Source organism: Thamnophis sirtalis, unplaced genomic scaffold (genome assembly GCF_051295495.1).
Source record: "Thamnophis sirtalis isolate CommonGarterSnake01/CBP01778 unplaced genomic scaffold, rThaSir2_p1.2 scaffold_6, whole genome shotgun sequence".
Lineage (NCBI taxonomy): Eukaryota > Metazoa > Chordata > Lepidosauria > Squamata > Natricidae > Thamnophis > Thamnophis sirtalis.
The window spans coordinates 134458489-134486400 of NW_028261386.1; the positions used below are offsets into that span (position 1 = coordinate 134458489).

At 36.1% G+C, this 27912-nt stretch overlaps 1 protein-coding gene across 3 annotated transcripts; it reads left to right on the forward strand.

Annotated features, from left to right (window-relative positions):
- TDRP (testis development related protein) lies at positions 1–27887 on the forward strand. Of its 3 annotated transcripts, XM_087718990.1 has the most exons (5): positions 1–137; positions 10610–10675; positions 18464–18567; positions 19139–19452; positions 26428–27887. In XM_087718990.1, the coding sequence occupies exons 1-5, from the start codon at positions 12–14 to the stop codon at positions 26439–26441; spliced, it is 624 nt and encodes a 207-aa protein (XP_087575116.1). In that variant the 5' UTR covers positions 1–11; the 3' UTR covers positions 26442–27887. The 3 variants fall into 3 exon arrangements, with proteins under 3 accessions (XP_087575116.1, XP_013924088.2, XP_087575117.1); XM_014068613.2 differs by lacking the exon at positions 26428–27887 and having other exon boundaries at positions 19139–22056; XM_087718991.1 differs by lacking the exon at positions 26428–27887 and having other exon boundaries at positions 19229–22056.
- The last annotated feature ends 25 nt before the right edge of the window (positions 27888–27912 follow it).

Sequence of the window (27912 nt, forward strand, 5' to 3'; positions counted from 1 at the left end):
CTCCGCTCGTCATGTGGAAGCTCAACAAGAGCAGCAAAGTCCTCCTGGACGATTCCCCCGAGGAAGAAGACGGCCGCCGGCAGGAAAGGCCGCCGCCCCCGCCGCCGCCGCCGCCAGCAGGGACCGTCTCGGCTCAGGTAAAAGTCCCCCCAGCGCTGCTGACTCCGCGGCCCCCAAGAGCTTCAATCAGCAGCCTTTCTCAACCCTTGGCCCCTTGAAGATGTCCGGACTTCAACTCCCAGGATTCCCCAGCCAGCCAATGCATGGAGTGAGTGCCGGCTGGGGAATCCTGGGAGTTGAAGTCCGGACATCTTCAAGGGGCCAAAGTTGAGAAACGCTGCTTTTAATGTTTCTGTCCCCTTTTGTTCTCGTTCACAGACTTTGCTTTTTCTACCTCTGGCCTTTACCCAGGCCAAGCGTCTTTCTTTCTTTCTTTCTTTCTTTCTTTCTTTCTTTCTTTCTTTCTTTCTTTCTTTCTTTCTTTCTTTCTTTCTTTCTTTCTTTCTAATAACTCTGATCTGGCATTATGAGCAATCGCTTTCTGTTCCCCTCGGATGCCTTAATAGTGAGGCTTGTGGCAAGAAGGAACTGGTATGTGCCATACTGCTGATTATCCTCTGGAAAGCTCTTTTCAGTCTTTCCCTAAAAACGCCCCACTCGGCAGTGCTAAAGCTCTGCTGAATGCTTGGAGAACTTTTCTCTGTGCTTTTGAGTTAAGGCGTCCAATTATACTTTTCATTAGATACAAGTGAGTCAAATTACACCTTACATTGGTTGAACATAACAAAAAATAAGGAGCTCTGAAAGAGCTCACTGTAGAAGTTCTCACCGTTATGTTCAAAGCAGGGAATCTTAAAACTTGAGGTCAAATCTTGTTGCCCTTCAGCACGCTAGCCCATTGTCAATATATATATGAAAATACTTTTTATCACTCTTATAGAATCTACATGATCTGCATTTAATAGCACTTGGAGACAGGTTTGTGAACACACACATTTTGAACCTGTTCGTTTGTGTTCCTTCTTTAAAATTTTTGCAATAGCTTGTGGTAAGGTTAAAAGCATATAAGATTTTTACATTAATTTTTCTCTACTTTTTCTCAAATTTTCTTTAGCAAAATATAAAATACAGAAATACAAAGAGAAATGAAAAATTGGGAAATAGGGGAGGAAAAGGGGAAGAGGAAAAAAAGTGTAGGAGGAAAGAAAAAGAAAAACTTCCAACCCTTTTTGGCACATAGAATAAGGCAATAATATACAACCTCAGCTTTTTACTATTATATAATAGCCATTTCTATAACAAACTTATCTAATTAGTAAAACCCCAAATCAAAGTTTCATTTTTTCCACCTCAAGAACAAAGTCTAAAAGCAGTTTGTAAGTAGAAATAAAATCGTGTTCTTTTCTTTAATCAAAGCAGTCAGTTTAGTTATCTCTGCTAACTCCATCAACACTTTTGCAGCCATTTGTCCATTGTGGGGATCAAAGTATCCTTCCTTTTTTGTGCCCAGAATGTTCTTGCTACTATCAGCATATATAACATCAAAGTTCCATTTTTTAAAATTTCTTTAGTCATTGTTCATATTACTTTATACTAACATAAGCTCCCTATTGTTTAGTGAAGTCAAGTTTATTTAGGATTGTAACTATAGGTGTGCAATTTTAGGACCTTAAAAGGGAAACCTAGGTACAATGTCTAATCTTTTCAAAGCTGTGTATCCTTATTTCAGAGGGGGCTTACTAACTCGGATTGCTATGTGGCATATTGCAGCATTATATTCATTTATCTCAAAGTCACTCCTTTGAACTTAATGGCAGTTACAATGATGGAACTTTAAAACCTGTTTATTCAGGATTGCAATGTGAGTTATACTTTTCTAGGCTTCTATTATAATAATATTTTAAAAGATAATAGGTTTGTTTATTGAAAGGGAATACTGTAACAACATTAATAAAGTAAATATAGGTCACTTGAGGTTGAGCTTAAATATTTTATTAATTTAAACACATTAATTCATTTAAAATTAAATGAATTAAATGTTACTTGAATTATCTTTAAGAGATTAATTTCTGATGAAAATAGAGAAATGTACAAAATATATTATCCAAGCAATTATGCAGAATATTTAGTGTTGATTTAAAATTATAATTTTAAAACATATAATATAACATAAATTACTTATTGCCACATTAAAAATTTATAAATACATTCCACCCTTCTGAGGTCGGTAAAATGAGCACCCAGATTTTTTGGAGGCAATGGGCTGATTCTGAAAATCATTTAGAGAGGGCTGGAAAGCACTGTGAAGTGCTATATAAGTTTAAGTGCTATTGCTTATTAGCAGTTGGTAAATAATATACCTGAATAAATTACAATAGAGGTAATTTCTCAGATTTTTTTGTAGTTGGAACCTATTCAGTGCAAGCAACATGTCCCAAATTACCATTTTATTAGTAAGAAATAAGCTCACATTATTTTGCAAGAAGCAGTTATTTTGTCATCTTCTTTGCGCCTTTGATGAAGTAACTGATGTCCTTGCTCATTTGGCCATGTGCTTTACCTGTGCAGATATTATTAACCTTGCATTCTGAGCAAGGCGAGTGCATGTTTCCCTTACTTAAATGAAGACTAGGAAACAGGGGTGAAAAAAGGAAAGAGACCTCTTTGAGACACCTGCACCATTTTATACTCCAGCATAAACAGACCCAGTAATGCCATGTAATTATTCACTTTAACTTGGTCATAACTTTATTAAATATAACAGCTTTTCCTGAAACAATCGTTCAGAAACTGGGTTTTCCTAGTTTTTGAAAACTGGGAAAGTTCAACCTTGGCTTTAATTTGTAACAAATAACTGTTTGGTTTTTTCCCTACCTGTACTCTCCCTACCATAAAGAGCTTGTTTAGTATTATCTCTCTACCCATGCTCAAAACTTTTAGCAACATGTTACATGTATTTTTGAGAGATGTAAGATATTAGCTATATATTATTATGACAAGAAATAGTCTGTTTCTGAATGTTGATGTAATGCCTTCCCTATTTAGGGATAGTTATAGGCTATGAGGTCTAACATGATTTTCCTGTATTAATTTGTGCTTTAAATGCTACCTGTAACTTAAAGTGTTTGCTTTCTTGTATTCATAAATCCCTAAGTACACTAAAACATTCAGAAAAACACCTACGTAGACATAAAGTCTCCTTTGAGTCAACTTTGACTTGTATTAACTTCATTAATATGTATGTAGTTTTCTTGTAACAATATGGATTATCTATCTAAAAAGGATGCCCACTTTAACTGAATTGCACGGTTTTTCTCCCAGATTTGATAGTCACGAGCTCCTTTCCTTCTTGGTTGATATTTTATTCCATCTGTTGATCACGTACCTTTAGGAGGGTTGTCATTGAGCATGGATCAGTCTACGTAAAACATTTTGGCCTTTTTTGTATAGGCAGTGGTTGTAGCACCCCAGAAAGCCCAGTGTTCCTGCTGAGGAAACTGAGGCCGTCTGAAGAACAGGTGAATGTTTGGTCACCCAACATTTGAAGCATTTATGTCTGACCAGCCTGATGTCTTTATACATTTCAGCTGTGATTGAGTTTCTTCAGGATAAGCGGCTGTGGTTTGATCTTGGCTACCTGTATAATATTGCATGTGAGTAATAGAGGATCCAGGAGGCTAAAGGCTGATCCTGCCCATTAAGGCCATAAGCGCTCTTATAAAAGTAGCAGAGTTGGTAAAGAAATTTGTTTCCTAAAGCTATATTTTTTATATTTTGTGTCCAGATGTTTCTGTCATATATCAACTCTGATAGTGACACACTCTCAGTTTCTAAGAGCTTAAAGGGTGGGATCAAATGCCCAACTGACTCTATAGTTAGAAAGAAGTTGACCCTGGTTTTGTGAAAGGAGGCGCCATTAACATTGTTAGGGCTCTTATTCCTGCTATATGTACTTAAAAGTCCTTATTGGAAGTAGATTTGGCAGCCCTGGAGTATTAAAGGCATGGAACTTTTTCTGTATTGTTTGCTTGTTGATCCCAATATACCTGGTTTGAATAACCATGCAATTTTTCCACCTGCTAATAGTAACACAAACCTTTTCTATTTTTCGAATGTACATTTTCTTTAAATATATCTGATTTTTTATTTATTTGTTCAGAACACCTATTTGTGGCCCAGTTTCCTATAGTTCAGCATGTTTACGAAATTTATTACAGTAATTCTACATTTTATTAAACCTTTTTATCCTCTTTACTATCTTCCTCAATGCATTTAAATCACATTATAATTTAATGGCCTCTGATTTAGGAGAATGGATTCTTTATGAGAGAGGTCATATACTTCACGATTCTTCTACTTATTTTTGACTAAGTCTTCTTCCTTTTTGGAACAGTTCCTTTTTTCTTCTATCAAAGGTTCACTGGATATCTGTCATCTTAAACTTTCTTAAAATGAAGATTGGATTTTATCCCATTTTAAGCCACTTTTTTTCTCTTTTAATGGCTAAACCTAAGGTTTAAGACTGTTCTCATATGAGATGACTTTTTGAACTCTTCTGTAATGTTCTTTGAACAAAAAACACGGTCATTTTAATAATTTAAAGACACATGTTTTGTGTGCAGTTCTGCATGCTGTAAGCATTTCCTTCAAAGGATTTGCACAGTCACAGTATATAAAATTAGAACCTGGCTGCATAATTGCATGCACAGCTGCAGTGATCCAACAGAAATCTACTGTAGCAGTTTCTGACTTTCTGTGGGACTCTTTCATATTCTTGCATGCACTGGAATGAAGAATTACGGGATTGCTGTCTATTCTTTTCTCATATTGGACATAACAATGTTAACTCAGCAAGATTGTAGCTGCTTTATTTGTGCTTGGTCCAGAGTTTCTTGTTAGTGAATCATATCTATAAAAAGTTGTTGAGACACCTCTGTCCCTCATTTCAACCTGCATAAACTGTCAGTGATTTGTCAAACAAATAACTGCTCTGGCAGGAATTTTTAAATTTCTAAAAAAAAACCCATTTGTCTTATAAATATTAAAAACTAATTAAAAGTATAAAAAGTATAATTCTAAAGATGGGCTGCTATCTGTAAATTAATAAAAGGAAAAATAAAATGGCCGGAAATATTTGCACAGTCACAGTATATAATTTGGATGGTCAGCATATTGCTCCCAACAATCTGAATGGGCGGCTGAGTCAACCTTGAGCTGGTCTGGATCAAACTCCTAGTTGTAGGCAGAGTTAGCCTGCAATACTACATACTAACCACTGTGCCATCACTGCACCACCATGGCTCTTAAAACTATGACGCTTAGATTTTACATTAATTGAAGAAACCTTAGTATATACACTGAGAGAAGTAGATAATGCTTTTTGGTGGATTTTAGTAAAGAATATCAAAAGAATGAAGCCAATTTTATAGAGTTAAATATTTTTACACTTAAATAACTGATATAAATTGGGAAATAAGATTTTGGGACAAAATACAGTACAAGTAAACTGAAAATTGGATTATGTAGGCATGTTCATCTGTGTTTGGATTATTCATTTCATTTCTTAACTTCAGCAGTAGGACCTGAGCAAAAAAGTAAAGTTTAGTTCTCCTCTCTCTCGTAGGAGTTTTCCCGTCCATGGTTCCAATTCTTTCCATAGTTTCCTTCAACTTTATCTCCCATGTTTTGAATTAAAAACCAGAAATGTCTGCAAGTAGCTAAATATCTATAATATTTATATGCCTTATTTTAAAAATAGATTTTGAATTGATGATTTGGAGGGTATTTTGTAAATTCAGGATACTTCCCTATCTTGGTGACATTCGTGTACATTATCTAGTATACTATTAGAAAGAATGCTATTCTGTCAGCAAACACTTTAATATCTATAAAAAGGAAGAAATGAGGGTTTGAGAAAATGCATGAAACCAAAAAGATGCCATTTAATCCTCCATGGGGAAAAAACCTACCTGGAAAGGGGTTGCTATTTGCCTTTATGTATTATCACTTGTAATTTTTCCCTTCTACTTGTTAACAAAAATGTCATTGAATTCCTTTTGAAATAGTCTGTGTATTTAGACTAGTTTGAATCTAAAATGCCACTCAGATTCTTCATAAGAAATAAATAATCATGCAAATCTGGATATATATATATACTGATCTTGAATTACATCTAAATTCTTCCTTGTCCTTCAGGCAGGTAACCTGAGATATTTTACACCCTTTTGAAGCTACACCTGAACTAGATTTTGTTCACCTTGTTTTTCTTGCTCAAAAGATTTGATCTTGCACGCAGGATCAAACATTTCTGATTTTTGTACTGTAGTAATGAGCCACTGCTGAGATTTTCCAGCAGTTTCCATCTGTAAAGAAAATCTTTTCTTTCAAGGAGTAATTAAATATTTTTAAAAGGCTGGAAATAATATATATTTTTTTCCTGTATTCATAGTGTATAGTCAAGAGTGTCAGTTGCATACAAGAAGTTTTCTAGCAGAAAGTACAGTAATAGATAATTTAGTTGCCACTTGTTGCCACAAATTACTATTCGGAGGCATCCTTTTATGAAGAAAAATTTCTTAAATGATTGTTCTTATTTTCTGCTTGGGAAACGTTTGCTTGGAATTACACATGTCAAGGTGTCACAAGCTAAACCAAACATTGACCTTTTTTTAGTGTTCAGTGAGATGTTTTTATCTTAGGCAACCACAACTGTCGAGCCCTTCCTAAATACAATAAATATTTTTCTTTTCCTCATGTTCTAATAGGGAGTAGAATTATGTAGTTTTATTTACATAGCTTTATATACTGAAACTATGTTTTTTTTCCCAGCAGAAATGTTTGTACATACAGATTCTGTAATATTTGTAGATTTGTTAATCCAAATATTTCCTCCTGAGTCTTTTTAAAAAACAAAAACAAAATCTCCCTCATAATGATTTCCAAACAGAAACTGGATAAAAGTGATGACCAATTGGGTCAATTCCTTACCTGAACAGAGAAACCTAATGGCCAAAGGTGGGCAAAAGAGCCGTGGGGGAAATTTTCAACTCTCTGCCAGCTTCCCAATTGAGTTTCCTTGGGTGAAGCTAGCAGATATTATCAAAAATCCATCCTCCCTCCCTCCCTCCCTGCCTGTCAGCCAATAAATTCTTAAATGACAGCAATTAATGTTTTAAATAGAAAAAGGAAGAGGACATTTGCATTATATATGTGTGTCTATATATGTGTGTGTGCCTGTGTTTAGGAAATCCAATTATTACCTCAAACAGATTTCAATCAATGTAGCAGACTTCAGATTTGACAGTCTGGATTTGCAAGATTGTATGAAGTAATTTGCATTTCCTACCACAACATAAACAATGAAATGAATGATTATTATTTAATATAAATGAAAGAGACAAAAAGTAGTCTTAAAGTTTAATCTCTATAAAGAGAGCTGTGTTCTGGTTTAATTAATCCCTTGAGTACTTGTACATTTTAAAATAATATTCTAGGAAAAAATGTGTGTGTACATTCCTCTAGAAATATTGAAGGAACTGGCACAGTTGCTGTTACTGAAAGCTTGTTACCAAAGTATTAAACAGCATAAGACAAGCTGAACCTCAGGAATGCTGAAATAAGTCTTATCCTTTGAATGTTTAGTGAAAGAAATACAGTAGTTTGACCATAGAGCATAACATTAGATTACTAGCTTACAGTAAATTAGGCCATTAAAATATGCCACATGGATGTTACTTGCATGCATGGTCTTTGAAAATTACAAGAGAAGTATGAATATATACATATAAAATTTTGCTTCGTCCACTGAAATGAATGCAGAATTATTTAAATAAAGTTCATTTGAGTATGTAAATCTTTTGATTTAAAGTTGGGGGTATTTGTAAATTTGCAAACTTCTCTGTAAGAAGCAGCCCAGTTTTCCTTATGATTATTTTGCTGTTGTTGCTGTTTAATTTCACTTGGTTTTTGGTTGCATAATTATTATTGTTCACAGTGAGAACTATGAGTGTGAGCTGGAACTTGACTTGAATGGGAAGAAGAAGAGTGGCCAGATTCTTCTTTTGTCCTAATCCATTTGCCCCTTCATGTGTGGCTTACCTCAAAAATTGATAGAAAACAAAAACTATTGGATGCCATTTCCTTCAGCTGTATTTTTATTAGAACTCTCTAGGAAGGAGGCACAGCTTGTCAAGCAGGCTTAACCTGAGTAACTTAATTTATGAGAACTAATGAGATCTACTCCGGGTGAAGATGCTGCCAGCATAAAAAGGCACTTTGCAAAATATGGTGATATCCGATTTGATACTAATTAATATAAAGTTTGTTAATATACTAATAAAGTACTTAATTTCTAGGGAAACAATTCAAATTATTCTTCGTTAACTATTAGTTATATACATGCACACATTTTTATTTACTTCTATAAATAATAAGGTATATTTGCAGCAATTTAATCCCAACCTTTAAATACAAGTGTGTGTATATCCAGTAACCCGTAGAGCAAAGCATCTGGTATCAATCATAAACCCAATATCATTGCTCTTCATCTCTTTCTCAAGAAGAGAAATGGTTGCTGAAATAGTTGAAACTCAGTAAAGCAGATTACGCACAGTATCACTCAACTAGTCCTCATTCATATAGGACAGATTTCCCCCCATTCTTCCTTGACTGTGATGCTGAGAAGTTGGATCTTATAGAACACGGACTTTACATTGAGCATTAACAGCTTAAAGTGGAAAATGTCAGTAATCTAGCATCCAGAAGTGCAGGAACCAGATTTTAGACTAGAAGTGGGAATTGGCACTTCTATTCTTAATAGATCTCTTTCTGTCTGTCCCAGTTGCGATCTTACTTCAATCCTCCTCTTTTGTATAGCCACACTTCTAAATCCCCAAACAAAGAGAAAGGAAAAGAATGTGTATACAGACAGAAATGATGATTATAATTTTGATAAAAAGATTTTAAAAATTACATTAAAAAAGTATTCTGGTAGCTCTCTCTTCTTCTTCCTCCCCTTTTCTCCCCTAGCTGCAAATTGCTACTTGAATATTTTTATACTATACTTTGGACATCTATGATTATCACTGTTGAGGTCCAGCCCCGACTAGAATGGATTTATGAGGGTGTTTGTTGTTTGTGAATTGTTTTTTTTAAAATCGTTATGTGTTTTTTCTTATATTTTTTGTAAGCCGCCCGGAGTCCTTCGGGATTGGGTGACATATAAATATATTTAATAAATAAATAAATTATTGTTTATTTCTATTTGGATCATTTTGATATATTTTTTTAAAAAAACTTCCCCCTTTTCTTCATATTCCAAGCAACTTAGCTTGCCTTCCTTTATGATAAGCTATACAGTATATGAGGGAGCCATTCCTATTTGGATTTGTTTAAACTTTTCCTGTGGAAATTTTTTCCCATTCCCTCCTTGTTCAATTTTAGTTTCCCAATTCTATTTTTCTTTTTCAATTGCCAGATTGATTCTTGTCATTATTCTTCATTAAGCAATTCTAGCAATGCCTTCAATCTATTTCTTGAGCACAGATATGTTGTGTTGGCATATATGTTTGGATCTTTCTTACTATAATTTTGCTTAAAGTAAAAAAAGTCATTGGTGTAATTGTTTTCAAATAGGTCTTTGTTGCATCCTGTCAGGTAAACTCCTAAATATTTCATTGGATCTTTTATTATCTCACAGCCAGTCTCTTTTTCACATTTTCTTCTTTGTAAACTAAACACCTTGTTGTTATTATCTTTTTTTCTTTAATTGATTTTATATTCATAAAAGCAACCAAATATTTTATTACTTTCATCAACTATGGAGTTTTGTGCTTATAATCATGTTGTACTACTTTTTAGTACTACATCAAGTGCATAGCATTTCATATTATCCTGTATTTCTTATTCGTTCCAATTATCTATGATCTTTTCATATCTTGTCATGACTTCCAGACTAGTCACAAAAAGTAAAGGGGACAGTGGACATCCTTGCTTTGTGTCTTAGTTAATTGAAAAGCCTGCGGAGAGTATTTCATCTTTGCTGCTTGCCTTGGCTATGTATTCTCCATACGTTTCAAATTCTTATCCAGGATTAATTCTGTTTAAGACCTCTAGTAAAAACAGCCTGTTCCAAATTGTCAAAGGCTTTTTCCAAGTCTAGAAACATTACTGCCGCCTTCTTTTTCCATAATATTGATGAATTCTATGACATTTATGATACCTCTGTTATCTTTCATCTTTCTTTTCGGAACGTAATCTCTGGTCTGTGTATATTCTGTATTTATTCTTTCAGGTATGTGTTTCCTCAGATGTTCAGCTAGCATAGTAGTAGATATATTGTAATCCAAATTCAGTGAAGAATTTGGTCTATATTACTAAGTTTATTTGGATGCTTCCCTTCTTTGTCCAAGCGGCATGTGCTGATGAATGTTTTGCCACGGAAAGATCTGTTTTTAACAAAACAATAGGAGAGGAAATTGAATATGGACCAAGTACATTATTTATATGCCAATAGTATCTTTATACAATATTAACTATTCTTGTTATTTCTTATTCATCACAAACATTTGTTAAACTCTCTTGAAATTTATAGTTATTTATTCTTTTTTAGACTAAGAACAAGGATTCATGTCTTCAGGATGAAGTAACATCTTCTGTTTCACAACTCGCAACAAAGGTTTGTTTATTTTTGAGATGTGAATTTAAACTTTATTTTGGATTTCTCCTGTTGGGAATCTTTTAAGCACACCACTATTTGTTCAAGCAAGATTTCTTTGTTATGACTGTAACAAGATGATTTATTATATTTTCTATTAATCTTTACATTCTTACTATTGTATTATTAAGTATCCTGTTTCCCTGAAAATAAGACCTCCTCAGATAATAAGCCCAATCAGGGCTTATTGAGCGCTAAAATAAGCCCCCTCCCCAAAATAAGCTCTGCCTGATAATATTGCAACGCAGCAGCAGCCATGAGGTGACCACACTCACCGCCTCCTGCACCTCCAAAATAATAAGACCTCCCCGAAAAGAAGGCCATGTGCTTATTTCGGGCGGGTTCCTATCTTCGGGGAAACACTGTATATTTTTTCATAACAAAATAAAACGTCAGTTTATGTTCTTTATGTTAGGAGGTTGTGTATGATACTAACTCTAATTTCTTTGCTTTGGTGATCTAAATTTTAATGCTACATAATCAATTTTTCTGCTGGATAGATAGATTTATTTTGGAGAATTTAGCTGTTTAATCCATTTAGCATATGGCAGCATCTAGCTGATTTTAACTGTTCTCCGAATCTAAGCAGGGTCAGATCCCTTTGGTACTTACCTTCATTACTGTTGTTGATTATAAAGATGATGATGATGATGATGATGATGATGATATTAATCTGTTGCTTTGCATATACACTCAGAGCTTCTGCACAAGAGACAAATTTCACTTGGCCAAATATTCTATTGTATTGTGTTCCACTCCCATTCCCATTCCCATTCCGGTTCTAATGGGGGACCACGTACTAATTCCAGAGCTGTTGAATAGATTGGGAGATTGGGAAAACAAATCTGGAAGAAGGCAATAGTAAACTAATTCTGTAACAAATATTGCAATGAAAATTACATGAGTCACAAAGACTTTCAAACTCAAGGTCATCTTTACCTTTTTATGTGTAAGAACTGGTCCTTAAACCTGTTTGTGAAATTTTCTGTATGTAAATATTTTGAGGGTTAAAAAAACAAAACTAGAAAGCAGATTATGCCTTGCAGTATTAAAGAAAATCCTATTTTAGTAATGCAATGAGGAAATCTGTCAAAGTAATCCTTGGATAGGCCATCTTTATTTTATTGTGTAAATAATTATTCTGGGCTGTTGCAGAACTTAATCCCCCACTTTTCAAAGTTTATTGTAGCAATTGTCTTAAAAGCAGCCACTTCTTGGGCACTTTAGCTTTGAGGATTTTCGATAGCTTACAGTTATGACCTTGTTGTAATGCAGTTGCAATGGAGGACTTCTGTCCCTCTTGCATTGAATGATTCCTCAGCAAGAAGTCATGATTGTCAAGTTTGATTGCATCAGAGCCTGCAGAGTTGATGCATTGGATGATGCTATGCTGGATTGCTATAATTAAGTCGTTTCAGCAAATGTTAACAACGTCGCAATTCTTCATTTCCAGAAAACATACAAATCTGCACCATATTTGGCTTGATCATGAGTGCCAAGATGCCGTACATTTCTAACTGTATAAAGAAAAAGCTGTTTTTGTTCAACATCTGACTTACAGAAATCCAAAAACATATAAACAGTTAAACCATGACAAAAAATGAAGGCTATAATAGAATCCTGGCAATGTCTGATTGTGCCAATCCAAGCATAGAAACCCTGTTGCTTTTTGGAGTGAATCTAGTGAAGGCTAGTATTAGGCTGACAAAGGAAATGTTAGCATTTTTCCCTCCAGAAGAATTTGGTACAGTTTTTCCCCTCTGGAGGGAAGGGGAAAACACGAACAAAGGGCAGCATTCTGAGCATTACAGAACAGTAACGTTCCCTAGAATTATTGCCAGATTTCAGGTCCCTTTTATGGCATGTTCGAGGAATGGATACCTCAAATCTGATGAGAATGCTAGCAAATTCCGGCATTCTTGGGATTGTTCTCTACAGTGGGGCATGGAGAGGGCCCAGGTCTCCCAAGCATGGTGGGAGACCTTGGCCTTTTTCCTGCCCCCCATTAAGGATCTTGGGTCTTCTCTCCCCTATGCACCACTTAAGGTGAAGTGCATAGTCACCTAAAGACTGCTATTGGGAGATCCAAGATGGCGGTCTTTAAACAAAGCAATCACATGGTGCCTTACTTAATGACTGCTTCATTCAACAACTCAGATTATGGGCCCAGTTGTGGTTGTAAGTGGAGGACTAGCTGTACTAACACTTTAAAAACACTTCAGTAGAAAAATGTCTGCGGCTTTTGGTATTTAAAATTTATGAGGCTGCAAGACTGAAAATGCAGTATAGCAATCATGGACACGTCACTAAAGTAATATCTATAAGGAAATGAGTTAATCAAATGTGTATTGACTGCAGTTTCATTTAATACGTAAATTATTGAGGCCTCATCTAAGGAAGCATGCTTTCGTTTTCCTAAACAAATGTGTAGCTGTATCAGTATATTTTTGTACACCCGTTGATGCTGCAATTTTATCTGTGGCTCCAGTAAGCCTGAAGAGAGCTTTGCAACCACTCCATATGGCAACAAGAAGGAATTGATTGTAAATTTTGCCCAAGCCAAAATCATCACCTTCTCTAAATATGCAACAAATCTTCAGCAGTTGCGGGGGGGGGGGGGGACGTATTATTGACAGGGGAGTACTTGGTGCACTCTGAGCTTGGTTGTTTCCTTGATGATGTTTTATTACCCAACTAGATAACATCCTCATTGCTAGTGAGTGTTGAGTTTGCTTCTTGTTTATGTATAATAGCTTACCTTGCCAGTGTTGGGGTGTAGTTTCCTCCCCCACAGTTCCTTGATTAGGAGAGCAAACCTTCTGAAAAGCAAACCATGCTAACCAAGTGCTCCATGATATCCCAACTCCCACAAGAGAAGTCTGTATGGTTATTATTCAGATGAGTACGAACACATTGCAGCAATCCAGAGGACCGGAAAAATGAAGCAGATCGCCCATACAACATCTGTTGACAAAATGAATACCTACACAACGTTATCAAAAAGCGCCTGACTACTCAAGCCACTATAGCACAAGCCAAGACATGCTATGAAAGGGATAAGGGACTGCCACACATAGATTGTTACAACCTCATGGCATGACGGTGGCACACAAACCAACCAAAGCCCTTCCAAATATCTTAAGTAAACAAAAAGACCCAGTAATCCAGGAGACAAAAACTCATGTACAACATAGAGTGTAAGAACTATAACAGCCATTATGTGGGAGAGACAGCAGTAGAGCCACATCTATGCACACCAAAAGCTCTCGAGAGGCATGATGAAAACTTCTTAATGTCACAGCACATGGACAGGCTTCAACATAGTTTCAGTTGGGAAATTATAAGCATCCCAGACCAAGCTAAATCCAAAAAGATTCCGGGAATTGCTGGAAAATTGGCATTTAGATAAATCAGCCATCAATAGCCACATAGAGATACACCTCATTTACATATCATTTTAAAAAGGCAATAGAAAAGCTAAGAAGGAAACAAAAAAGACAACGTATCTGCTCCAGCAACCAACACCCAGACAATCAAGTAGAAAACATCCCCTAATGAAGGAACCACACCTCCACCAACACTGTACATAAGCAAGCTGCACACTCAGTACATGTGTGTGTGTGTGCCAGAGAGAGAGAGAGAGATGCCTATGGTTACATTATGGATTTTAATGTAAGCCACCAGAATCACTGGATGCAAGTTGGGTGACCATGTAAATACCATAAGAATAAATAAATTAATAAATTAATACCATATTTTTTGGAGTATAAGACGCTCCGGAGTATAAGACATACATTAGTTTTGGGGGAGGACAAAAAATCTCCCTCTGCCTACCAGCATCCCTTAGTATCCATCTAAGGTAGCATCCTTGCAGCAAACAGTCTGGTCAGCTTCAGCACGTTATTGCAGCCGGACTCGACACGAGCAGGTATTCCTCCCATAATACCCCCAATCAACTGTTGCAGGCTGTGTGGATCGCCGCAGCCCATCACCAGGTAGCTGGAACCAGCTGAAAATGTGATGTGCAGAGGCCAAAGTGAATGCAGAGGCCTAAATTGTTACACATGGAGGCGGCGATTGGCGATGATGTACTGTGGCAATCTCCGCAGCCTGGAATGGATCAAAAAACAGAGCATGCAGAGGCCAAAAACGCAATGCGCGGAGGCCAAAAATGTGAGATGCAGAAGTGGCAACGGGCTGTGGCGATCCCCGCAGCCTGGAACGGGTCAAAAACAGTGTGCGGAGGCCGAAAACATGATGCGTAGAGGATGAAAATGCGCCAGTGGATGGGCGTGGCTTTCACAACATTCACTGTATAAGGCGCACCACTTTTAGAGGGAGGGGAGTGTGTCTTATACTAAAAAAAAATATGGGAAAATAATAATAACAATGCTGCACTGGAAGATCTGCAAGAAATACCATTGCCTGGTGGGACCATAAAATAAAGAAAGCTATAGAAAATGAAAAAGCTGGAGTACTCTGGGATCTAGAATTCAAACCTATAGGCATTATCCAGAGTTTTTTTGTCTTTCTTATTAGCAATTGTCGATAATTAGACAGAAAACTCTGGATAATGGATGTGGCAGTACCTGGAGACGGCAGAATAGATGAGAAAGAACTGGAAAAGATAGCAAAATGCAAAGACTTAGGAATTGAACAACTGTGGCAAAAGAAGGCAAATAGAAATAGGCACCTTGGTGCAATCCCAAAACAACTGAAGTACGACTTGAATATCATCAGCATTTACAAATTCACCATGAGTCAATTGCCAAAGGCAGCTTTACTCAGAACAGCTTTCATCCTGCGATGATCCCTCTATCAAACATCAACATCTTCCTCTCCCAGATCCTTGGGAAGGACTCAGTAGGTAGATACTAAATGCTATCTGAATCCTGTCTGACTGTGCGATGAACCATAATAACATGATTAATGTTAATATTGTAAATGGTTTGATAGTTAGCATGTGAACAAAAGATTTCATAATAAGATTCAGCTGGTTAAGAATTATGAATTAATAGATTTCATTATCTTTATGTCTTTGAATATAGAGACAGAGATCTACTGATGGATGAACATAGCAATAGCGTAGACAATGGTTATACAGCATATTGAATTACAAAATGCCATGTAATTGTTTTGTGAAAATGGTTCAGAAGAAACGTGCCTTTTTTCTGCTACATTTTTAAAGTATAATTTAACATAAATAAAGTTAATAAAATAAAAAACGTTTTTAAAAAAAGTTTGAATATATGTACATATTACATCTTATAATGTGTTGTATTATGATATACAATTATGCTATATTTTGTCTCATATGGTGCATTTTAATATGGAAAGTGATCACTTAAATAACAGGAATTTCATTTAAGTCATAAAATGTATTATTCTCCCCCAACATGCATAAACAAACTACAGGGAAACTGTTTTAACATTCCAGGAAGAGGCCAACTTAAAAATTTTCCTTTGATGTATAAGTACATCCTGCAATAGAATTTTTGAATGTTTCCTAAAACAAAAGTTGCTACCAGACGAGACTGAACTTCCCTACATGTATTTGTTAATCAGAAGCATCACTAAAACAGTAGCACACAAATGTCTAATATATGCAGCATTATAGTATATTGTAATAGAGTGAGGACTCAGTGTTACATAAAAGCACTAAGGGTTTTTTTCCCGCCAAGGGAGACCAAAGAAGACTGGAGTGGGATGGCTCGAAGTTCTTTTAGTTTTTTAAATGTCATGCTCTAATGTTTACTTGAGATTCCTCTTGTTGCAGTCAGTTAAACATTTCTTCCTACCCAAATAATGTTATCATTTAAATTTAGTATAGAAAGCCAGCAACCATGAAATTCTCTTTACAAATTTACAATGCTTCAACATTTACAAATTTTTTGCAAAACCCATTATAATCAGCAGATTTTTAAAACTGACTAAGAAATAAAAATGGATTCTCTGCTATATTCCAGGAAGGCAGAGTGAGGCACAGCTGGACTCTTATATATAAAATGGCATAATTCTGACTGCTGATATGATGAACTGATTTCATATTTCAGACAAGAACAAGGATAATTTATTTTTTATATTTTTTATACTGCTGAATCACAAATGACTTTCACCAGTATACAGTAGTGTAAAACTATTCTCAGAGACAAAACATCAGAATAAACAAAAGCAGTAATGCAAATAATGATTCATTTTTAATGTTTATTTAATAATTTATTAGACTTGTATGGCCCTTGAATTTCACCCAATTCTTGGCAATCCACAGCAATCCAATTAACAGAATGGTGATAGTTTTCATTCCCCAAATGCCTTCTGGGACAATTCAATCTCCAGTGGATTCTGAAAGACCAGCAGTGAGGAGGATGCTGGCCTGACATCCAGAGGGCAGCCATTCTATAAAGTGGGGCCCACAGCTGAAAACCACTGTTTGTGTTCCTCCCCACCTACATACAAATCTGAGAATAAGCAAAAGTCTTGGTGAGAATTATGTACTGTGCAGATAAATTGGATGTGCCATCCCCATTAGGAGGAGATTGTAAGTCCGTAAATGCTGAGCCATATAAACATCTATGGATTAAATCCAAGACTTTGAATTGCACAGAGAAATTTAATAGCGTCCAATGCAATGATTGTAAGGCATGTCTTACGTGAGCATGATGAGTAATTTGCAAGTTAGTTTGCTGTATTTCGCACCAGTCATACTTTCCGAGTTGTGTGCAAAGGCAGCCTGCACTGTTTAGGTAATGATGTTAAGTGTAGCATACAAGTCCCCCCTGGGATAAACGTGAGCCCTCATGGCCGGGGCCGCCTGTGTCAGGGTGGGGCTCAACTGAAGCTGGGCAAAGTGCTTGCTGGCCGTCATGCGCTTCGGAACAGCCGTGAGATCAAGGGCTTTCCAATATGCAGATCTTTCTCTCTCTCAAGAGACGTACACTCTCTTCAGAATTATGACTGAAGAAGTTTTAAGATTCATCTGCACAGGGAACAACGAGTACCTTACTCGGGGGTTCAATTTCAACCAGACTCAAAAGCCTCTAGTGGCTCAGGACCTCTGCTACATCCCACAACATCGGGGTGAGAAGTTTCTGATCCTGATCCGGGTGAATGGTTACTTATAATATTTATTTGTTTTATTTGTAGATCTAAGCAAGTAATTTTCTCTAAAGCACAAATCTAACATATCTAATTCTTGAGCAGTATAGGTTAAAAAACTTACAAAATTACTATGCAATATTTAGATTGATGACTAAAGCATTGCTATTGTTTTCTGGACCGTATAAATATTAAAGCAGATTAGGAACACCAATGTAGTAATTTAAAAAAAATAAAGTGGTAGAAATGTCATGAGAATTTGGCACTTTTAACGTTTTTAAAAAATACACATTTTAATTTGTGAAATTATATTTGGAGGTCAGTGACTATTGTGCAGAGTTGCGAGCAGCAGACTGCCAGTCTCCACTTGAGACATAGGCTGAATCTGAATCTAATGTTTTTCTCAGATTCTTTAAAACGTAAAGCCGGAAGAAATTAGCATAGAAATCTTTTAGGGAATTTAAGGGTTTATTACTATTAATGCCTTATTATTGCACAACAATTGCTTTAAAACAAGTTGCAACTAAGATACAATAGAATTTCAAATTAAACTTATGAAAGACAATATACTTTAACTATTAAAACTTTTCTACAGTGTTGCCATATTTCATGGAATTATTTATAAATATTTTTTATTATATTATTCATTATTAGGTTCAAGGTGCCGGTTTCCGGGGTTGGAAAGAAGTCACCTCCATATTTAATAAAGATGATGAACAACAATTATTAACAGGATGTAGATCTCCAAAATCTAAAGGGTATGTATGTAATGGAGCGTAAAATGATACTAAATGTACCAAGCTTATCTTGTAGTAAGTTTACTCAAATTATTGAAGCTAGAATCAAGGCAATAAATCAGGAGAAAGTAACTAAGATTCCAGAAAATTAGACAATATACACTTAAATTCTGTACCGGTTTTGTTAACAAAACATTCTGTTTAAAGATTTGCATTGAATTGGAGCTGTGATTGTTATAGATGGACATGGGGAAAAAACTGGCATTCCCACCAATACAGCTAAAGCTGCCAATTCATAGAAATCGAAGGGCTTGCAAATTAATTACTTTTAATTTTTACTATTCTGGTTACTCTTTTGTTAACCCTTTTTTGCCTTTAGCCGTTTTTTAAAAGATGGAAATATAAAAATAAATGCTTAAATGAGCTAAATATATTCAGTGAAATTTGAATGGTAAGAGGAAGATATTGGAAAAACCATCCTAATCATCATCTTTCATCCAGTGATAAAACAATGTTAATCTACTCTGACCTAGACAATTAAATATCTCCCCTTTTCACACGATTCCCAATAAAACTATTTATTGTCACCCAGAACAAATATGAAACTTAAAGAAGATTTGAAGTCAGAAAAGAAAGGTGGATTTTGGGACAGCTTGGTGATAAAACAGAACCTCCATTCCAGGAAGCCCGATGAGATTGAAGGATGGGACCCTCCCCAGATTCCTGCCGGCGACCACCTCAATGACGCAGAAAATACTCTCAGTGACTCTTCATCTTGGTCAGGCTGGGAAGATGAAACCAAAGGCTCAACCAAGTACACGAACCTGGCAAGCTCAGGGAATAATAGTTCAAGGTGGAGCATTAAATCAGCCGGGAGGTTGGTCAGCATCAGGCGGCAGAGCAAAGGTAACCTCACTGATAACTGGGAAGAGCTAGAATGACGGCATATAAAGGGTTACTTGTGACAAAGCAGAGCGTTTCGGCTTCAGTGTATATTCCGTGTTTTTCTGCAAGAAGAGCCAGTCTGAATCTGGGATGATGAGTACCTGCCTCTCTAGGCTACACCTAGGATATTATGAACCTCTCCCACTCATGCTGTCACCAACCCCAGAATACTCGGCTCCACCCAGTTCCATAGGAAAAAGTGCAAGCTTTGTTCTGCATGTATCTGCAAAAGACGTGGAATGTTCCAGACATTGTTTTAGGTTAGATGATTTATGTCTGCACTTAAACCAAATCAAAACACCGCATCTTTTTGCAGAACTGCATTATTCAAATTCTTTAATAGTTGACTCATTGGTTTCTTAGACCTCCTATTTCCTCACTGAACAAAGTTTAATACCAACTTTGTGCCTATAATTTCCACATTCACACTGTCTTATCTTGAGTTGCTCTTTAAGAACTGAAACGATTGTATACACTGGTTGAATATTGAGTGCGTTAATGTAAGATTTAGGTTTCTTGAACTTCAGGTAAATTTTTTGAATGATTTCCCTGTTTTGTGAAAATGCTAGTTTATAGCTGATACCTCATCGTTCCGGCTTTATAATGGTTCTTAAGATGGACATTTTGACCTGCCAAACTTCTGCATTTTTCTAAAATACCAAACCAAACATGAAGTGCAAGAACACCAATGTTTTTCTTCTGTTGCGCACATGCCACAGATGCATGTTTGCAACAAAATAAAATCTTTCTGAATGTTAATAATGCTTCTGCATATGGTGGTGTCGAACCATCACTCAGCTAAAGCAGAAGTGCAATCATCCTGAATTATATATTGCAAATACAACTTGGATGTCAGCCTAAGCACAAATTCTTACAAAAGTAGTTGCATATTGTATGACTCCACTTTGTATCAAAAATAGAAGCAAAAGCTCTTTATCTGAGCAAATTTGAATAATATGGAAACTTTTCAGGTTGCTACTCAGCTGAGTCATTGTATGTATTACCATCATTGCTGATGATAACATTGCATATTATGAGGTATTTCTAGGCTGTTGCATTATTTAGAAAACTTAAGAAATCAAGCCTTTCCTAAAGTCTGGCCTATAAGAAGTGTTATCACTCAGTTTATGCACAGTCCTTTTATAGACTAATTGCTTTTCAATCTTTGTCCTTGTATTCTTTGTCCACATGATCCTCTTTATCTTTGCTGCTATGTAAGGTTTAACTGGTTGTGCTCTTTCTTTACCTCTTCATGGAGACAAACGTTCTGTCTTGGCTATCTACAAATGCTTAGTTTAATTTGCTCTTACACAATTTTTTTGCTGGCTGCTGCTAACTTTATTACTAAAGAAGAAGAATTTTTCACAGTGCGAGGAGGACAGAAGAAACGTACTCTTAACCTTAATCTGGGGGTTCTTTCCCCAACAGGATATTTTTATACATACATTTATTGAAAATTGTCCCATGTATGCGCTTAGCATGATAGAAGACACTGTGCTTTTGTATGCATTTGTGCCCCCATGAGAGGAGAAAGAGATTCAATGAATTTGTTTGAACAACTTCCTTCAAATCAACAAGGAAACACATTAGGTAAATGCTTTTTTTTGCATTCTTCATTATAAGCATCTTTTCCAGTCTTCTGACTGCTCCATGTATGAAGTTCCCTCAAAGACTAGAGATTAAAACTTGGTAAAAGTTGTTTTACACATATGTCCTTGTGAATGGAATCCAGTAATTTTGAATTGGAGAAGAGAGTTACAGTTAAATGAGAAGCTACCAAAGAGCCATTGCTCAGCTAACTACTAGTACTACTGATTTCAAAAATGAAGAAAATATTAAAAGTGCCTTGAATTATAACAGTTTGTTATAGAAATGTTTGGTTAGAGAAATTTACTGTTTTCTTCCACATCCTTAGAAAACTTTGATTGTTATTATTTGATTTCAGGTTCTGCAAAATGAGTATCTAATTGAGGATGGTAGCCTATTTCTTGCCTCTTAGTTACCAATCCTTACTTGAAACCGATATTGAGCCTGCATGACGCTGCTTATCGAACGGGCTGTTTAGCAATATAGAAACTAAAAGTCTATGTTCAAAATTTCTTTGTTAAGAATCAGGTTTTTTTACAAGACTGTTTTATAACTATGCAGAACATTTCCAAGGTATAATTCCTCCCTCCAGGTAAAAGCTTCATATTATATTAAAAAATGAAATATCATACTACACAGACACAAATTATGGCTACAATCCAGAGATAAGTTATCTCTCAGTCACACCACACTTCGTCCACCATGTCTTATGTCTTTGAGTATACAGAATTTTTCCTTGCTGCTCTATTGCATTTCGAGATGCCCTTATGCCACGCAGTATCTTGTGATCAAGTGCCGATTGTAAAATTGTGGTGGACGAGGCTGACACAACCAGCCTGAATCTTGAAAGTGGGCTAATAACAATTCCTTTTGTGCTTTTCTTTTTTCTATTGACAATTGTATTTCAAGCTACTGGCATCAGTCCTATGTTGAGGAATGGTAGACAAAAAAATATTTTTCTTTTCAAATACCAAATTGTAGCCTAAAGACGGTTGCTATGCAGGAATGGGATTTTATAGTAGCATTATAGCTGAACTTAGAATTTATAAAAACATTTCTTTGGGAAAATTAAAATAGAGTATCCAAACCACTGAAAGTAAAAGTATATTAAGACCCCTTTAAAATTCAGAGAAAATTGTACAAATATGCATATTCTGTTAAAAGTGATTTACTGCCTATGTCTAGTCTGTGCCCTAATTTCTTTAAATTAATTGAAAGTAATGCAGCCATTTTCTTTATGCAAAGATCTCTTTGGTTTACAGTTTAGGGAAGATAACCATACAAAAGAAGCAAAAGTATGTTGGCGTTAAGATGCGACATAAAAACAAATCCAGGAGCGAAACTTAAGAGAGTTAAATATGTTTTCTTACTTACCATTTATCAAACCCTTTTTATACTGTGACAGACAGAAGTTCTGCCTTGCATATTATACCTGTCAAGTGCCTGTATCTCACCTTGATGTCATTTCTGGGATGTCCAGTTTAATTCCATATTCACACATTTGTCCTATAGTTATATAGACAAGGATGGGTAGATTTACAAAACTAAATCCTATTGTAAAACAAACTCCACATCTGCATCCTATGTGTTGGCTTCAGCTGTGGCAGTATTAATAACGAGTTGTGAGGATGAAGCTGATCTACCTGAGAAGCGGAACTGATACGGATGGTTTGGCCCCACTCTTACAAAAGCTCTTCTCTTCATTGGCTGAAACCGTGACTGGCAATCCTTTAAAACAGCCTTCACAAAACCCCCAGACCACAAGTCATTCCTCTCTGACCTCCACTCCAATTTATATATTGAGTGAAGGCTCACCATAGAAACCCTCAAATGCCATCCGTTGCTCGGCTGGATCCTTTTGTGTGCAGTAATGTGCAATATGGTCTGTCTGGTCTTAATTCTGGATCCTGTGTACTTTGGAAGGAGGAAAAACCATCCAAAGATCAGGCCTAAAGTGAAAATTTGAGATATGTAAGGTATTGCCTAGTATATTAAAGCTATGGATCTTCTTTTATAAACACGCACAGAGCCTATCAAAAGTTGCACACGATTACATTGGTTTCTGTATGTTACCAAAATTCATGGGATATAAGTGTCCTTCACTTTGGCTGGTTTATGTCCATGTTTTCCTAAAGCAGAACTACTTAATACCTAAAGGCAATTATTAAATTTTAATATAATTTATTGATGTGCTTTTGTAGATTTTTAAAATATAATTTTCTTTGTGAATATTTGCTTGACAACTTATTATTTGCATTTTTCATGTATCACTACTTTGATACGTGTCAGTCTTCCCGTAAACAATATATACCTATTTCTTTTTGTAAGCATTTGATTTTGATTATATTAGTTTTAAAAACATTGCTTGAAAGTTGCACAAATGTGATGATTTTCATGTTGCCTTTTCACTTCATCTATGCATAATTCTTGGCTTGAAGTCAATGAAGGTGAAATGCTTTATGTGACTTTAATTAGTCACTTAATGCTCATGTTTCCTTTTCTGTATTTTATTAGTTCTATTTAAAAATAGTATTTTCACAAATGAATAAAAACTTAATTAAAACCAAACTGATGAAAATTTTCATTTAATTCTATTGATTATATGTTCCAAAGACTGTATCATATAGCAGAAGATAGCTATTATTTACTGTACTTGTCAAGGATTTGCATGCATCCGTTTGCCACAGTTGCGTAAGGGCCACTGATTAATTTGATTTGCTTTGGTTTGATTAGGAGAGTCAGCTTCCTAGGCCTTTAAGCATCTTAGCTTAAAATTTTCTTCCAAAAATGAGTAAAAATCTGGTGCTTATTTTTTATATTTGTCTCCCACACCTTTAGGGAAAAAAGTCAGTAAAAATGCAATGCCTAGTAAAATTAAACAGCCAACAAAATAATGTAGAATAACATTAAAAAATCAAAAGCATAGTAAAAATTATTACAAGAGTCAAATTTCCGGGGGGGGGGGGCTTTTTTGAGGGATCCTATGAAAGATTTGCAAGAAAACAAGCGATCCGTTCTTCTTTATTGAAATCTCTGTATCTTTACTGCACTGAACATTTCAGGAAAGAAGACAACTGAGGGAAGGTGGATTTAAATCTAACACATGATATTTCAACTATTTACTAACTTGAAGTATATTTTGAAGCGATTATTTCTATAATACTCCATTACTTTTGGACATGTTTTTCCAGAGCTCAGGTAAGGTCACCAAGAATGACCTTTGTAGCAGATTTATAGCAGTCGGCAGGCTGATAAAGCAGCATATTATTCTAGCAATGTCACACCAGGCAAAGGCCTTCTATCATATTTATCCCAGGACTCTCTTCTAGCAAAGGCCCTTTTTGATATTAATTACGTATTCATCCTAACAGCTTCTACCCACTTTATTGGCTCCTGTAGCCCCAAAGGAATTGGTGATTACATAAGACTCCTAATGCTCTAGTAGTATTTGCTTGTTTACTAACCAGATCTCGCGCTGCATGAGGGACTGTTCAAAATGACAAAGCAACAATTTGACCATTGCAATTTGAAATTCTAAACAAATTATGACAATCTAAGCAAACATCAGTAGCCTTAATAAGCAATGTAGGCACTTCCAAATAGAGGCTCCTAATGCTGATGACAAATAGCATCGTGCAGCTATTCTATCTTTTCCTAAACATATATTTTCCTGTAAAGAAAAAAAGACGAAGCAGTGAGAAAAAAAGATTGACACATTGAAAATCGTGTTGTTTTGACCTCTAAAACAGGGGTGTCAAACTCAGGGCCCGAGGGCCGGATGCACCAGATACTGGCCATGTCCGCCCCTGTTTTAGCGAAAAGGGGGGGGGGGAGTCACAATATATCATGCTACAATGTGACACCACTTTGACACCCCTGTTCTAAAATATTGTGAAAAATCACAGAAAAGCATCATTTAAAAGCATCCAAAATCTCCAATTGTTTTAAGTCCAATAAATAAGCGTCCGTACTGTGAATCGTGCAGTCAACTCTTGTAATGACCTTGGGAGTCTGGGCAAAAGGAGGCGACAAGGGAACAGTCAAATGTAAGACAGCCCAGCCCAGAACTGGATAGCGGGTGGGGCGAGAGGCTCAGAAGGGATCCTCTCCTGTTTCTCACGCTGCAAAGGAGGTGAGTGGAAAGGATTCTACTTTCAGCCTTGCAAAATTCTGTCATTTACATCACATTAAAGTAGGATTAGCTCAACCGGTTATGATTCCTATCTGGTTTATCCATACTGGACAACACTTGCAGAACCACAACAGAAAATTTTGGCATAAAAACCTGTTAATTATAAATTTATATTAACTACAACTAGTTTAGAGTTGAGATAATCACTCACTTGAGTCTTTCCAATGTGAAGCCTCAAACACATTCACCGTTGAATCATATTCATCATTGCCTTATTTCAGAGTATTTTTAGAATTTCTTACGTGGGAGGAGCTTAGGATTCTTTGGTGATCTCCCATCCATATTCTAAGCAGACTGTCGCTGCTTAGGGGTTTTGTTGCTTTTTAACACAAGATCAGCAAGGTCCTATCAAATCAGTTAGGTCCTATCACAAGTAGGCAGTTCCAGAACTATAATTAAATTATATCATGGTTTAATTAACTTTATGCAGCTGCTTTTTATTGCAGTTTTAGAGCAAGACCTTATTCCAGAATATAATGTATGAATAAGGAGTGGCTGGTATGCTATTTTGCACACACACACACACACACACACACTTTTCAGAGTTTACTTGGGTGATGCCAATGGAATTTGGTTTTTTCCCCCCTGATCTGAAGCAAAATATGAAAATTTGCATGTTTAGAAATTGCTTTGAAATTAACAGGACAGGAGCCATGACTAACCTTCAGTTTTTATTTCAATAAACTCTCTCTAGACATAACTACTCCAATGTGTTTTTCCTAAACTCCATAACATAATTTATTGGAAAAGATCAATAGAAAAGCTTCATAATGGAACTTTGCAATATGTGTGTTCTGTGGTTGTAATGCCTTTAAAAAAAATTGGGCGAACCATTTTCTGAGAAATGGTTCCAATCACTTCGCACAATTGTGAGTGTACTTTTTAAAAGCTGCCTGTCATTGCAAAATGTAATGGAATGGAGGCAAGTGGCGTATTTCATAATAAAGCATCCAGGGAACATTCACATAAAGAAAACAATGGCTGTGTAAATATATAATAGTGTTGGTAAATATTACTTCTTTGTTTTCTGTTTTCAATGAATAATCATAAAACATATTTAAACAAAGACATTCAAAATGTTCTTCAATATCTTTATTTGCAGACACTGTTGCTCAAAAACCTTGTTTTTCTTTTCTTTCCCCGCCTTTTCCCTGTAGTGAATTCTGTTTAAAAAATAAACAGAAGACTCGCAACAATAAATTGGCAACGAAGCATGATAGCCACAAACTAAAGGAAAAGAAATCAGGCTTTGCTTCCTGTTAGGAAATAAACTATTGTCTCAGAAGATCTATGGGTTGACTTCCTTCAAAATGAAGAAGGCCCATAAAAACATCATCAGATTTGTATTATTTTTGTACTACCAGTAGCATAATTGACTTGGCTTAAATGAAAACATTTTTGATATAACATCATTTAAATATATACACATTCATATTTTTAGGCTCTGGCATTATCTAGCAGGGCATCTTTTTGTAAATTTTAGTTCCTTCTGTCTCTAGCTGCACCTTGGATTCTGGCCAGGGCCGGTCTTAGGTGGCACATAATCATTTCCTTTCATAGCGTACGTTCTTTGTGAGAGTGCCCTTGCGTCTTAAAAAGGTGACAGAAGACATTGTTCTGCTAAGTCAGAAAAAAAGATTAATGAACATTCCCTTTTCCTAAGTTGGCCAATCAGGTGCTTACGTGGATTTTTAACACAATAGTCTGCTTCACTAACCCCAGCTACTCAACCAAACAATCCTCAATATTTCCACTATTACAGTCCAGGAGATGATTATAAGCTTATTTAATATTTATCAATTTGTAAATCTGCCCATCTCAAAATTGCAACTTTGCCCAGTGAATATGGCATTGGAAACCAACCATCATCAATAATACAATAATGTCACTTCATCCAAGGGCAATCTAACACAAACTATAGAACCACAGGAATGTCAGGGGGGAAATAAACACCCTGCTTTGACAAGCTCACCAACCTGCACACTCCCTGCCAGGGGAGCTTCTGAATCTTCAAGAATTTACCAAGCGCCAGCAGAGTAGGAGCCAAATGAATCTCAGTGGATATATGATATTCCAAAGGGAAATCGCTGTGGCCGAAATATCTCACTTTTTGCATCTCAGTAATTGGCAGAGTTTAATAGATGGGATCTGGAACATCCCCAGTGTATTGTATAGTGTAGTGAACCAGGCAAAAGCAATTATAAAAAGGCTCCATATTTAACCCGGCTTCATGCCATGCAGGATTTGATAGTGACCAACACCTGGATTGGACCCAGATGTTGACTGGAATCAGCACCCCTGACTGGTCCAGAGAGTGTCACAATTGTTGGTATTGAAAGCTACTGAGAAATCACAGAAAACAAAGAAGAACGAAATGTGCCATGCCACCCCCCCCTTGCCCAATCTTTTCCATCATTCCAATAAGTGCTGCTTTGTCCCATATCCTGTCCTGAAGCCTGTCTGAAAGGGGTCTGAAAAACCCCCAAAGGCTCTTTGCAGTGCAACCGACATGAATCAGCATAGCAAAATTCAAGGAGCAGATTAACTCTGCCATTAACTCTAAGGTTACATTTTCAATCTCTGTTATTTTATGTAAAAGGGATATGGTAACACAATGAAGAGGAGGACGGGGGGGGGGGGGA

Bases quoted from the DNA above. Each gene is read 5' to 3' on its own strand.
- TDRP (XM_014068613.2), top strand. From the start codon at position 12: ATGTGGAAGCTCAACAAGAGCAGCAAAGTCCTCCTGGACGATTCCCCC. The intron at 138-10,609 runs GTAAAAGTCCCC...ATTCTTTTTTAG, and splicing joins CAGGGACCGTCTCGGCTCAG to ACTAAGAACAAGGATTCATG. The intron at 10,676-18,463 runs GTTTGTTTATTT...ATTCATTATTAG, and splicing joins TTTCACAACTCGCAACAAAG to GTTCAAGGTGCCGGTTTCCG.